Source organism: Lipophrys pholis (assembly GCF_963383615.2).
Source record: "Lipophrys pholis genome assembly, chromosome: 4".
In the NCBI taxonomy this organism is placed as follows: domain Eukaryota; kingdom Metazoa; phylum Chordata; class Actinopteri; order Blenniiformes; family Blenniidae; genus Lipophrys; species Lipophrys pholis.
In genome coordinates, this window is record NC_137637.1 from 32568615 (window position 1) to 32583928 (window position 15314).

The 15314-nt window shown below is 38.4% G+C and overlaps 2 protein-coding genes across 2 annotated transcripts; both read right to left on the minus strand.

Annotated features, from left to right (window-relative positions):
* Positions 1-229: 229 nt before the first annotated feature.
* LOC308108328 (odorant receptor 131-2-like) lies at positions 230-8195 on the minus strand (the record flags this gene model as incomplete). Its single annotated transcript, XM_080461159.1, has 7 exons — positions 230-236; positions 393-637; positions 725-967; positions 2069-2494; positions 4009-4147; positions 5394-5642; positions 8188-8195. 7 exons carry the CDS (start codon positions 8193-8195, stop codon positions 230-232), a joined length of 1317 nt encoding a protein of 438 aa, XP_080317285.1.
* A 1224-nt stretch (positions 8196-9419) lies between these two features.
* On the minus strand, positions 9420-10924 carry LOC308108329 (odorant receptor 131-2-like; the record flags this gene model as incomplete). The annotated part of the gene is made up of 2 exons (XM_080461160.1): positions 10823-10924; positions 9420-10238 (listed from the first exon to the last, which is right to left on the minus strand). The coding sequence occupies exon 2, from the start codon at positions 10197-10199 to the stop codon at positions 9420-9422; it is 780 nt and encodes a 259-aa protein (XP_080317286.1). The 5' UTR covers positions 10200-10238; positions 10823-10924.
* Between the last annotated feature and the right edge of the window lie 4390 nt (positions 10925-15314).

Below are 15314 nucleotides of genomic sequence, written 5' to 3' on the forward strand. Positions count from 1 at the left end.
AAATAAATAAATAAACTTTTGTATCTTAATGAATTATAAAGAATCCCGATATCTGACCTACTTGTAACAATCAAAATAGAATAAATAAAATGATTCGCCATTAAATCATCTTTATTTTCTTCCCTGCAGAATCTAAAATACAGTAAACATCCCGACGACAATATGGAAAGTTATGACATTTTTCTTTTCCTTTACCAAAGCAACTAAATGTGATTTGGACAATTTCGGGTCAGCAACTGACCTCACATGCGTCACACACGGGCAGAACATGCAAACTTTACACAGAAAGGGCCTGAATGGGACTTCGACCCACGACTGCTCCACCATGTGAGCGACGACAACGTAAACAGTGTCTTGTGTTTCTAATTCCAGGAAACGTTTCTCCTCCTCGCCCTCGGTTCCTGTGTCGGTTCCTGTGTCTCGTTCCTGTGTTGGTTCCTGTGTTGGTTCCTGTGTCGGTTCCTGTGTCGGTTCCTGTGTCGGTTCCTGTGTTGGTTCCTGTGTCGGTTCCTGTGTTGGTTCCTGTGTTGGTTCCTGTGTCGGTTCCTGTGTCGGTTCCTGTGTCTCGTTCCTGTGTTGGTTCCTGTGTTGGTTCCTGTGTCGGTTCCTGTGTGGTTCTCGCTGCCGTGGCTGATGTCTGGAGGACAGCAGGACCCCGGGATGGGAAAACCACCCGGAAGCGAGGGAGGACTGAGGCGCCGGCGCCGCCATGTGGTCACTTCACCTGCGGGTTCGCCCTCAGCACCACCGGCCTGATCCGCGCCGGACTGCGGCACGACAGGTACCGGGTCCAGTACTTCCTGAACTGCTCGTCCCGGAAGCCGTAGATGACGGGGCTGAGGAAACGGGGGATGATGTAGACGAGCAGGAAGAAGATGTATCGGATCTCCAGGCCGAGGCGAGGGAAGAGGGAGATGAGGGCAGCCTGCAGGGACGGAACCACGAAGGCCAGCATGCACAACATGAGCTGGAGAAGAGAAGGAGGAAACACCCAAAACCACGGAAATCAATGACACAAAAGACTGATAAAGAGTTTTATCACACCAATGAGTTTTTTATCAAAACATCCGATTGGACAGAGAATAAAAAGGCTTGTAATCACTTCTTAGGCTCTTCATTGTTATTCAATTCCAGCCAATGTTAATTTCATCTAAATACAGTGGGATTACAACAATCAATTTTCATTTTTAGATTGAGAGAGCCCCCTAGTGGTGAGATTTATAGTTCTCTTAAACAGCTCGTGAACAGAGACACTTATTAAGACTCTTTTATTAATATAAATGTAAACAAATACAAGCAGAAGCTTCATTAGTCTCTTTTAGAAAATGAATGTGTTTTGGTGCTGGTTTACTGGAAATGACAGTTAATCTGAGTTTAGAGAAAACAAAAGGTGTATCAAGTATATTTTCAAACAACACATCAATACATCTTTCAAAACATTTTAGAATGATTTGGAAAAAAATTAACTCCAAAAAGTACAAAATAAACGGTGTTTTTTTTTATAAGCTCTAAGATTTATTTATTTTTATAAATTCTGAACACATTTCTGTTTGTGTGAATTTAAAAATAACTATGATGGAGAAAGTTGAACCCGACCTGCAGCTTTTCAGCTTCTTTCAAAGGTAAAATAGAAGAGATGAAACAGAGTTAATAATCAGGGTCTCACTGCTTGTTGTCTTCATCTCATCTCGTAGAAACAAACCAGAACTGACTTTAACCCAATCACTGAATTAGAAGCGATTAAAAAAACGACCAAAAAACAAGTCTTGACATGAAATGAGCTGATTGGTTTAATTTCATGTCGGTCACTCTGCTGTTAATCAGTCATTGGTCAGATCGCTGCTAAGCCCCGCCTCCTCGGGGCGGCTTTAACATCGCCCCACACACTGCTCACACACACACACACACACACACACACACACACACACACACACACACACACACACACACACACACTGGATGAATGGATGCATACATGGATCTATGTGTACGACTGAGAAGCACGACGCTGTATCACATGTGGTCGGACGCATTCATTGGACGGGTCGGTCCATTCCTGCATGCCTACCTGCACCCCATGAAGCAGCACGGTGTTTCTGGCTCTCTTCGCCGACGCCAGGCCGGTGGAGGCGGCCCTCGCCGTCAGCATGATCTTGCAGTAGGTGTAGACCAGCGTGAGCGCCACGAAGGAGAGGTAGGCGCCGTCGAACACGCAGTTCTTGTAGTAGATGGAGCGGTCACGGAACAGCAGCGAGTGGTCGCAGAAGATGTTGGTGTGGAAGAAGCGGGGCGGCTCCTTGACCACGGTGATGAGGAGGTCGGTGACGGGCGGCGTGGCGGTCAGCATGAGGATGATGCCGATGAGGGCGAGGGTGCGCGGCACGGTGCACATCTGGCCGTAGCGCAGCGGGAAGCAGATGGAGATGTAGCGCTCCACCGCCATTCCGGCCAGGATGAGCGGCGTGGAGCGGGTGGTGAGGACTGCAGTCATGATCTGAGCGCCGCGCGGTGGCGGTTGGATGGAGACGGAAGAAAACACGAGGAACGGAGATCAGCATCGGTCTGTATCGGCTGTGAGTAGCATCACTGCGCTTTGATCGATTTTCACCTTTTATCTTGTGTTGTCATTAGTTCATACATGTTTATTTCAAGAAGAGCTGAAATTCAGATTTTAGAGCATCTTCCTCGTACTAACCAATGTATTTTCAGCTCAAATTCAGATTTTAGAGCATCTTCCTCCAACTAACTAATGTATTTTCGGCTCATATCCAGATTACAGAGTATCTTCCTCCAACTAAGTAATGTATTTTCAACTAAAATCCAGATAACAGAGCATCTTCCTCCCACGAACTGATGTATTTTCAACTAAAATCCAGATTTTAGAGCATCTTCCCCCAACTAACTAATGTATTTTCAACTAAAATTCAGATTTTAGAGCATCTTCCTCCCACTAACTGATGTATTTTCAACTAAAATTCAGATTTTAGAGCATCATCTTCCAACTAACTAATGTATTTTCAGCTCATATCCAGATTACAGAGCATCTTCCTCCCACAAACTGATGTATTTTCGGCTCATATCCAGATTACAGAGCATCTTCCTCCCACAAACTGATGTATTTTCAACTAAAATTCAGATTTTAGAGCATCTTCCTCCCACGAACTGATGTATTTTCAACTAAAATCCAGATTTTAGAGCATCTTCCCCCAACTAACTAATGTATTTTCAACTAAAATTCAGATTTTAGAGCATCTTCCTCCAACTAACTAATGTATTTTCAGCTCATATCCAGATTACAGAGCATCTTCCTCCCACTAACTAATGTATTTTCGGCTCGTATCCAGATTTTAGAGCATCTTCCTCCAACTAAGTAATGTGTTTTCAACTAAAATCCAGATTTTTGGGCATCTTCCTCCCACGAACTGATGTATTTTCAACTAAAATCCAAATTTTAGAGCATCTTCCCCCAACTAACTAATGTATTTTCAACTAAAATTCAGATTTTAGAGCATCTTCCTCCCACGAACTGATGTATTTTCAACTAAAATCCAGATTTTAGAGCATCTTCCTCCAACTAACTAATGTATTTTCAGCTCAAATCCAGATTATAGAGCATCTTCCTCCCATTAACTGATGTAAGTTCCGCTAAACTGACCCACACGGTTCTGACAACTCAACTAATGCTGACACCACAATAATCCAGTTATGTGAAAATCATTAATGCAGCAAACACACAGGAAGGAAACGACATGTGAGGACAGAACAACCTCACTGAGTAAATACTTATTTCCAGTAAACTACCAAAGTGAAACCTAAACTGGTTGAAGAGTTAGTCGGTAACTTGCTCGTGTCTCGTCTCTTCAGAATAGGTCATGGAGGTACAGTTCATCCTCCAGCCGTTTGATCTCTGAGGAGCAACTTTTCTGCTGAAGTTCTTTGACGTCTGATAAGTTCTGCCTCTGATCAGGTTCTGGTTCCGTTCTAAGTGGCGGTCGCTCTCGGCCTCACCAGCAGGCAGCACACGGAGGTGTGGATCTTCCTGAAGATGTAGCTGACCACGTAGAGCGCCGTCACCAGCGTCAGCTGCAGGGCGTCGTTGATCACCATGCAGATGAACATTATGTACCGGGGGTTCTCGTAAAAGAGGCTGCAGGCAGGGGAACAGGAGCAGGTACAACGTACTTTTATATATTGTTATTTCTAATTGATATTTTATATATTTTTCATGTATCTAGTATATGTCCATATATATTCACTACAGTATCATATGGCTTTGTTTGTCTTTGTTTACCATTCTCTTAATGGTAAACACAAATCTTTTGATGAAAAGTTTATTTTGAAGCCACATATAAATATCCTGAAGTCAAAATTAGCTAAATATATTGTTATAAAGTGAAAAATCTGATCAAATTTCACTCAATTTATTATTTAACTCCCTCGTTCTCCCATATCTGAGTTAAGGTGTGGAAATATCGGGCAATAATTTCAAAACAAACATAGATCCTATTTTGTTAAACTGCAGAAGAAGGTGATTAGACTCATAAATAAAGATTATTATGCTCTTTGCCAAATCAAATACACCTCAATACATTAGCATGTTTTTGTGTTAAATATACTTCATAATCCCTCCAAATGTGTTAAATATACTTTGAAATCCTTCAAATCAATAATTCTGAAAAAATTAGTCGTGGTCGAAGATCTCCGGGAAAACATGTAGGAGTGACGAGTCGTTGCACCGTTCCTCTCAACAGTTTGTAAACACGCGAGTCCTGTAGGGGGCGGTAGTGAGCTGCTGCCGCGTCCAAAACTATTTTTAGAGAAAACTTTTGTGTTTGTCATGTGATCGATGATATTTCTGTGGTCAAGTCCTGTTTGATTGTCACGTGTGTTTGAGTACGACTCTCGGATCTTCTCTCCAGGTTCTGTTCAGTTTGTTTATTTGTTTTTTTAATGGTTTTGTTGTGTCGTGATACTTTGGTCGCGCGCGTGTGTGTGTGTGTGTGTGTGCTATTACAATGTCTGAGTGTAACAGTGTGTGTGTGTGTGTGTGTGTGCCATTACAATGTCTGAGTGTAACAGTGTGTGTGTGCTATTACAATGAATGTATGTGTGTGTAACAGTGTGTGTTATTACAATTAATGTGCATGTGTGTGTTATTCCAATGTCTGTGTGTAACTGTGTGCGTGCCTGTGTGTGTTATTACAATGTGTGTGTGTACATGTTATTACAATGTGTGTGTGTAACAATGTGTGTGTGTGTATATGTACGTGTTATTACAAAGTCTGTGAGTAACAGTGAAAGTGTGTGTATGTGTGTGTGTGTGTGTGTGTGTGTGTGTGTGTGTGTGTGTGTGTGTGTGTGTGTGTGTGTGTGTGTGTGTGCGCCGGTGGTACCTGTGTCGCAGGAAGGTGTGCACCATGCTGCTGTTGATGACGCTGAGGACGAGCCACACCATCATGGCCACGATGTTCTTGGTCAGGGCATTAGTGAAGCTGTCTTTGGGGAACGCCACAGCGCCCCCTGTCAGCAGCGAGCTGTCATTCAGCAGCGAGCCCGGAAGCACCGAGGAGGAGGAGGAGGAGGAAGAGGAGGAGGAGGAGGAGGAGTTCAGCAGCAGCATCTCCTCCTCCAGGCGCAACAATCTGGTGAACATTAAAGCATTAAAAAATAAAAAATTCCACACGTCATTAATATTATTTTCTAACCACAGTTTTAAAATGTTTTTAAACTAACATCCACAGCAAAAACAGGAACATTTTCTACAAACACGAGAAACAACATTTGCGATATACAATCCCTATTGTAAATAAATCAATCAAAAGAAAGAAATAAAAATGAAAAAAAAAAAAAAAAAAAAAAAAAAAAAAAAAAAAAAAAAAAAAAAAAAAAAGTAAATAAATCAATTTAAACAAATAGAAAATGTGTAAATATGCTTTACACTTTTCTTCTTCACGCTCTCATTTCAGGTGAGACTAAGTGAGACGTGTTCACATTTAAAAACAAACTTTAGTTAACAATATTAACGCATTATATGTTGTATTATGTCCTCAAAGTACAAGACAAAATATGAAACACCTCAAAAAAGAGAATTTAAATCTTCTGGACTAAAGATTATTTTAGTAAATTAGTAATATTTATGTTAATTAACTTTGTTAAAAAGATGTTATTTAATAAGTTTTTCTGCATTTAATAATTATTGTCTGTTAATTTAACTCATTCATTTCAAATGGATTAAATATTTCTAGCATTCTTGCTGTTTTACACTTCATTATTTTAGCTTCTAAGTTATGAAAATTCAATTTCTAATATTAGAATATTTCATAACAACGGATATTTCTTGTTTTTTTTTCTGAGGATATAATTATCAGAAAGAACCTTTTAAACACATATATTGATCATATGACTTGTTTTTGGAGATTATTTAATCTGTTGAACTGAAATGTAACTTTTAAGGAATTTGTATTCCTTATTTCACTGTTTAAGATTAAATAACTTTTAAAAAATATATAAACATGCCAAACGCATAACACAAAATAGAACTAAACATATTAGATCAATAAGAACTAAACATATTAGAACACATAAGATTAAAATCATTATTCTCTGAGAAACAAGAACTAATCTTCAGTGTGACATGAAGTTAAAAAAAAATTGACATGTAAGAATATAAATCATTTTTAATGGTTTGAGGTAATTGTACATCAGGTGAGGAGATTTTTTTCAGATGATTGATTATTTTTAAAATGACACAAACACCAAACACGAACATAGATTCATCAGTATTGTGAATATTTATGAGAAGTTATTGTTCTTCAGGATGTTTCCTTTCTGGTTGTTTTTGTTTATTATTTTATTTGTTAAATAATTTTAACTTATAAGTCATGGAAATCTTTTGAAGCAGAAATCCTAATTATCACAAGCAGCCTTTAGAAAATACTCAGAACCTTCAGTTTATAAGTAAGAAGAGTCGAATTAATTGCAGAAAACTATTACCTTTTCTGTATGAGCAAGATGGGTCACTGCTACTTACGCTTAGAAACCTTCTATTGTTTATTTTATACAACATTTTAATTATTATCATTATTTTTACATGAATACAAAGTCACTGCTGGAAATCCTAATTGACTCGAAGGTGTGAATCTGTGTTCTTTACATACTTTGTAAAGTTTAACGAAAAATTTGAAGATGATGTAAAAATGTATTCATTAGATTCAGACTAATTTTAGATTTATAATAGTATAAACTGCGAGTCTGAACAGTAACTCACCTTCATTTAGTTAGAAATCAATGGTATTTTATTCGAAAAACAATATTTATATATTTTTGGATATAAATGTAAGTTTGATGCTGAAATGTAATTATAAAGGGCCATTTTTAACATTAAATACTAACGACATTCACAATGTAATAGATTGTATTTTATGCTGTTTTGTATTAAATTGTTTGATATTCTTAATTTGACAGTATAGCCTCTATATATTATGTTTGTTTAAAACAGAACAGACATAAACAATCTTAGATTAAATATAAATTATAAATTTTTGACAAAATATTTAAGAATTACTGAACAAAAAGTCTTTTTACACAGACGTGAATATTCATGACATCAGTAAAGTGAGTTGAATAAAACATTTTGAAGCTGTTTTTTTTAAAAAGATCTAAACAGAAAGATGTAGTTAGATAACAAAATCTGAAGGAGCTTCGACCTGATGAAGCGTCTCAGACAGATTCACACACAGAAACACTGACGGAGTTTCTCACCTGCTGAATCACTGACGAGGCCACAGACCCCCTGCAGCTGCCCGCCTCTTTATGTGTGTGTGAGTGTGAGTGTGTGTGTGTGTGTGTGTGTGTGTGTGTGTGTGTGTGTGTGTGTTTGTGTTTGTTGATCACGTTGTCATAGAGAATAAAACCTTAAATGGTTAATTCTAATGCATTCTGGACTAAATACTACAATGTGACATGTACATTTTAAATCTTAACAGTAATACATTTCCTTTCCACCTTTCAAGTTCAATATACTTTCTTGCTTTGTTAAAAAGTAATCTTTTTTTTTTTTTTCAGGTAATGGCTTCTTTCCATTGGTGATGGTTTACACCTGTACCTGACTCACTTCACTCCAAACTTCATCACATGTACTTGTTTATTCCCCCTGTAGTTTCACATTGATTCTATCTGCACCCTCACCTGAGCATCTGTAGACTCTGAACTCTGACATAATTCTTATTGTCCTCTTATTAGTTTTTAATTGAATATTATGTGCTTATTTGTCATCTGCAGGCCTCCTATAGCTCAGTCCCAAGATCTTAGAATGTCACAGTCACACATTATTTACTTTGTGAGTTAACAAGCATTATTGTCAATACTTATATCAAAATCAGCATTTTCACAGCAAATATTATTTTATTCTTCAATAAAAAGCTTGAATGATGTGCAGTTATTCAAACATGTGTCAACATTTTGGAAATGAAAGATTCCAAGGATCATAGGTTCATAGATATTCTGAAGATAGAATTTCTCAGCATTTTGAAAAGAGAATCCGTCCGAATTCCTCCACTCTGCCCAGGCATTTGAACGCACCAGGTTGAGTCACAGAATTGTGAACCAATCAGAGGCCATCTTTCAAAACGTATACACCACATGGTATCAATTGACCAATCACGTTGCTCGATACTGGGCTCCATACAAAACCGGAAGTCAATTGCGAGTTGTTTACTCGAGCCGATAATTCGCTATATTCTGGAGCAAAAAGATGAATTCAGGCAGAGTTAGACGGTGAGTAGTGACGGTCATCATAAACACATTTTAGAGGCTTTCAGCAACACGTCCGCTATTTTTTCGGCCGTCTTTTCTGAAAGTTTCCCTTCCAAACAATGTCTGGCGGCTCGCTGCCTGAAACTATGTTTACAATGGTCGTTGAAGCTACTGGAAGCTTATCAACGTTTGTTAGAACAATGGCAACCAAGTTATATACTATTTCTAAAAATGTGTATCACTTAGTGGGAGGAAGATGCTTTATAATCTGGATTTTATCTGGATTCAGTGAGTCACTCAGTTTGACCCCCATAGTGCCGACAGCTCAGCTAATGCTAATGCTAATGCTAGCACTACAACAATAAAGCTATTTACACATATTTACAACACTGTGGGAGCACAGTAACAAGGAAACCGAACGTAACTTTACTAGAATACATTATGAGTTTTTATTTGCAGTTGTGAGCAGCGTTGCACCACCCGGCAATATTTCTTGCTAAAAATATTTATTTTGAAAATATTCACCGCCTGTTTTTACTCACATTTCACATTTTTTACCAGTTTTTGGAACTGGGGTTGTACTTTTCATGTTTTAAAAAAACAAAACAACAACATTATTTTATAGTTCTTTTTATAATAAAACTGAAAAAAAAAAAAATCTCTTTCTAAAAGTTGTCTTCATCAATGGGGGCCACTGTCTGCGCCGCGCTCCTCCTCCGCCTGCAGTTCGTCAGGTGCATCTTCAGATATTTCCGAAACTTCTTGTCTCTGACTCCGTAAATGATGGGGCTCAGGAAGCGGGGGAGGATGTACACAACCAGGTAGTTGGCAAATCTGATTTCGAAGATTCTCCCCGGGAAGATGAATCGCAGGGCGATCTCCACGCTGGGGGAGATGTAGGAGAGCATGCACATGGCCAGCTGCACCCCGTGCAGGACGATGGTGTTCCTGGCCTTCTGCGCTGACGTCCTCTTGGTGGAGAGCGCCCGCGCCGCAAACAGGATCCTCAGGTAGGTGAACACCAGGGTCAGGAAGACGGCGGAGAAGTAGATGACGTCAAAGCCGAGTCTCTTGTCCGCCAGGACGGGGTCCTTGAAGACGTTCTGGCGCAGGCAGAAGACGGACTGGTGGAAGAACCACAGGGATTCCCTGGCCAACGTCACAAACAGGTCGGTGATGTCCGGGGCCACGCAAAGGAACCAGATCAGCCCGATCAACATGTAGGTCCTCCTCACCGTGCAGATCTGGGCGTACCGGAGCGGCTGGCAGACGGCGATGTAGCGCTCGATGGCCATGCTGGCGAGGTTGACCGGCGTGTTTCTGGTGGTGAAGACGGCCACCAGAATGAAGAAGCAGCAGAAGGACACGTTGATCTTGAAGATGACGTAGCTGAGGATGAAGAGCGTTATGGTCACCGTCAGCTGGATGGCGTCGTTGATCACCATGTGGATGAAGAGGATGTAACGAGGATCTTCGTAGAAGATCTGGAGGGGACCAAAAAGTCAGAAATGTCCTGATGCAGTTGATTAGAGCCTCTTATCCATCCACTCATCTTTTACATCACTACACCCAACTAAGGACAAAGTTTTCAGGTCATTTTGAGTGTCCGTTTGCGGGACAATGGTGGGACAAACTTTCTGAAAAGGGCTCCCAAGGTAGAACCTTTTGAAAACCCAACTTTCCTTAATACAATAGATTCATGTCATTTAATTAATAATGGTTAATTTAAAATAGACTTTTCAGACCTGCATATACTCTAGATGCAGCGTCCCCATAAGGACAATAAAAAACATAAAAAAAATTAAGATCTTTAAAAGAAATCATGTTTTCAACATAATACAACAGGTGCATATCTTTTAATTAATTATGGTTATTTCAGATTTTATTTTATCACCATAAAACCCCAGAAGACCTCTGTGTGTGTGTGTGTGTGTGTGTGTGTGTGTGTGTGTGTGTGTGTGTGTGTGTGTGTGTGTGTGTGTGTGTGTGTGTGTGTGTGTGTGTGTGTGTGTGTGTGTGTGTGTGTGTGTGTGTGTGTGTGTGTGTGTGTGTGTGTGTGTGTGTGTACCCGGTGTCTGAAGAATGTGGCTACCAGGGTGCCGTTGATGGAACTGAGGATGAGCCAGGCCAGAACGACGACCAGGTTCTTGACGAAGGCGGTCCTGAAATTATCTCTGACAAACACAAACTGATCCCACAGAACGGAAGAACCGGATCAAAGTTTTATAGATATATATAGATATATATATATATATGTATAGTTCCAATACATATCAGATCAACTTTTCACCACAGAAACCAACATCCACAGATGCAGGGCGTAAATACAAAGTTTTCTTTAAGGTTTAGTGCTTAAAGACACAAAGAGTCGTGTCTGACCTTTAAAGATAAACTGCTTAAGAGATCAGGGATTGTCCCGACGATCACCCAGTTTTTACTTTTATTTTAGATTGTACTGATACAGTTTAATGAATCATAATAAATGTAGGATTATTTTGCTTTTTGGTTGTTTTCCTTTCTATTGTTTGACATTTTGTCTTTATTCTTTATTCTTCCATAATATTGTAGTATTTGGCCACAGTTGCAGTGGCGTTCTCATCGGTATGTCTCTTAATATTATTCTAAGTAACATTTTAAAGTGACATCCAGTTTAAAGAAAGCTCCAGACCCAATCACTCTGTCCTGTGGTATGTTTTAGTTCCCGTGTGTTGATATGTGACATTATTAAACCGTCCAGTTATTTCTCCATTCAAAACACCAATATTGAAAAACACTGTCCTGCCTTTTAAAAGTACAACTTTTTTTTTTTTTTAAATAATTTGACGCAGTGATAACATTTAATTTGAAAAGAAGATTTTAGAAACCTGATTCGAGGATGTACCGTTGTCTCTGTAACCCACAGATGAGCTCATCCTGCCAAACCTGAAACACAGAGAAATTAGAAATGTTAAATAGAGAAGCTTGTAATGTGTGTTCACCTCATAAAGGAATCAATACATTTACAAACACTCAAAAAATATTGCATATTGTTTAAATTAAAGCCCCTCCTCAATGAATCATGCACATTTTGCTATATTTTAAGGTGCTGCTGTAAAATAAAAAAGTTAAATTATTGCACTAAAATGAAAGTGATTCAACATCCTGATTTTTTATTCTGATGTACTCAATATTTATAAATCTCACTGATAATTTAAATAAGTAAATATACTACATCAATTGAAGGCAGATATGAAACTACAATTGGACTAAAGGCACAAAACAATGCAAATTATAAATGAGAACAAATTATAATACAGTGTATAACATGCAGCAAAAAAAAAAAAGAAGAGGTCAATATTAGATTTGATTTAATATTTTCATTAATAAAACATTTTTATGGATAATTAAGTGCTTTAAAATTTAATAAATGCAATAATAAAAAGATAAAATAGAGGCAAGAAGACATAAAAGCACACAGATATACGACATAAAACCTGTTGTTGAATAAAGCAGTGATGTTAAAGAATAAACATTTGAGGTTTAAATAAATGAGTAACGAACAAGAGCTGTCAAACATTTACAAATTCAGACACATCATGTAAATATATATTCAAAGATTACTGAAAAAATATGCGATCACTAGATAATAAAACATTTTCATAATTAATTACACTTTAATTATTCATATACACCATGGAAACCCTAAGCTACAGAAATTCTTGTTAAAAGCCCATTTTTAAATAGTTTTGGCAGCTAAAAACCTAATTTGATAACATTATATACAGTAGTAGTACTCCTGTCTCACATCAACACGCAAAAAATCAGAACTGCTGTATTTGTTGAGTGGCCTATTAATTTAACAACGGAAACCTTTTAAATTTCAATCTGGTACTATTTAAATGTCATCCCTTATAGAGACGCTGAGACATTTCAATTCACCTCTGATTAATGAGTACAAACCACAGAACTATGCAGAATCACTGCTTATTCACAAAATATTATTCTTGTCATCAGTTTGCTTTTCACAATAAAATAATGCATTAAGTGAACTCTTTAACCTCGAGGTTATGAAGGTATAAAGATTCACTGTTAGATTAAAAATCATATAAACTGTATTGAAAGGTGGTGTAAACTGAACAAAATCACACACATTTCAAAATTTCATATTGAATAAAGCCTCTAGAACCTTAGTACTTTATTTAATACGAGAATCCTTTAAAGATTATGTGATAGTTTAAAAAAAATAAATAAACACATAGTCAATTGCAGTAGTTTGCTGTGTATGTGCTGATGTTCAAAAGTTTTTCTTATATGTTTACGAACAATCGAACTGGCTACAGCCAAACACTTTACTAGTTTCATACAGAATAATAACTTTAAACAAAAATCACACCCATTAACAACATGTATATTCAGTCGCAGGACTTTTCCTTACAGATATTTTAGTATTACCTTTAAATACTCGTCATTAGCTTTGAGATGCAGTATGGGCACGAGGATGATAAAGCGTTAAATGCAAATGATCACATTTAATGCAAATAAACATAAAGTGTTTCCATTTGGAGAAAAAGATTAGAAGAGTGACCCTGAGATAAAATCTGACATGAAGCATGAAGAAAACAGTCAGTCACACCTGGTCTCACCTGCCTGAGTCCAGTCAGAGCTGAAGGCTCGCAGCTCCACACCGCAGGCTTTATCTACACCCTGGGAACCTGTGGGCAGAGGAAGGTGCTGGTGATGGTGGTGATGATGATGATGATGACGATGATTCAATTCAACTTTATTTAGATAGCACCACAAACAACACAGTCATTTCTAGGTATTTTTAACAGAGAAAAACCCAACAAATCCACTTGAGCGACGGTAGAAAAGACTCAAACCCTGGTTCTGGTAGGGGGTAGGGATTCAAATCCTGTTTGTGATAGGGGGTAGGGATTCAAACCCTGGTTCTGGTAGGGGGTAGGGATTCAAATCCTGTTTGTGATAGGGGGTAGGGATTCAAATCCTGTTTGTGATAGGGGGTAGGGATTCAAACCCTGGTTCTGGTAGGGGGTAGGGATTCAAATCCTGGTTGTGGTAGGGGTTCTTCATTCAACTGCTGCATACTGATTAAGGTCGGAGGGTTCAGATCATCAACTCTACTGTGTGTGTGTGGGGAGGGGGTTGGGGGTAGAGAAAGGTAGAGGTAGAGGATGAGCAGAGGGCGGGGAGAGAGAGGTAGTGGTAGAAAGAGAAGGAAAGATGTAGAGGTGGAACAAGAGAGAGGTAGAAAAAGGGGTCGAGGTAAGGAGAGGCTGAAAGAGAGGTAGAGGGAGAAAGAGGTAGTGGTAGAGAGAGGTAGAGTTAGAGAGAGGTAGAGACAGGTAGAGAGTAGAGGTAGAGAGTGGTAAAGGTAGAGAGGGGTAAAGGTAGAGAGGTAGAGGTAGAGAGAGAGGTAGAGAGAGGTAGAGGTAGAGAGAGGTAAAGAGAAGTAGAGGTAGAGAGAGGTAGAGGTAGGGAGTGGTAAAGATAGAGAGTGGTAGAGGTAGAGAGAGAGGTAGAAGTAGAGGTAGAGCGAGAGGTAGAGGTAGAGAGAGAGGTAGAGGTAGAGATAGAGTTGCAGACCCTGGCAGCTTCGGTCCAGAGTGTCTTGAAACAGCCAGAACTGTAGAACCTCTAAAGTTCTGAGTCACTGTTTGGAATGTTTCTGATGATTAAAATCTCTGTCGTCTAAAAACTAGTCCAAAAAGAGAAAACTGTTAAATAATCGTAAACATTTTCCTTTGAAGTAAAACATGTGCGTCAGCATTCTCTTCATTTGATCGTTAAATAGAATTTCTACATTCAGCATCCCCGATGGAATCGTGTCGGCTTTATTCTGACCCCATGTTGTGGGTTTTCATTTTCTCAGTTCAAAGTTCAAACCATTCAAGCTGGTTTTGTGAGAAAACGTTTCTTCAACTTTCCATCACACTTTTTAAAAACTTCAGCCTTGCACAAAAATCAAACACACTGAGCGGCCACTAGAGGGCCCCAGACAGAGGCTCTGTAAACTCCCCGAGTCTCAGGAGAGCTCCAGGGTGTGACACAGGCGGCAGAGCAGAATTGTAAAGTAGACATTTCCATCAATCAGAACGAAAAAGTCAATTGGTTTGTATGAAGGTTTTTGAAAATGTCTTTCATTGTTTTTTATTATTCCCTCAAATTCTGATCCTGGACATATAATTAATATAATCAATAAAAATGTTTATTATTATTATTATTATTATTATTATTAAGATTTTTACATGGTTAACTTTTTTTTTAAATCATTAGATTAAATGATTTTTAATTTCGTGTTTTGATAGATTTCTAAAGGAGAATTTCAAATTTTGCATATGTTCATTAGTCCTATTTTTTTACATTACCTGATGGACTATTTTAGAACTTGTAGAGCCATCTAGTGGTCAAGCAGAGTTAAGAACATTTTTAACATTTATTTATTTATTTTTTCCATGAAGCAGAATTCATAGTTAACGGAACGTTTAGAATCACCAACAAACCTCAACAACAGGTTTTAGACTGTGTGAGGAAACTTGAGTAAACTCACATCAAACCTAAAA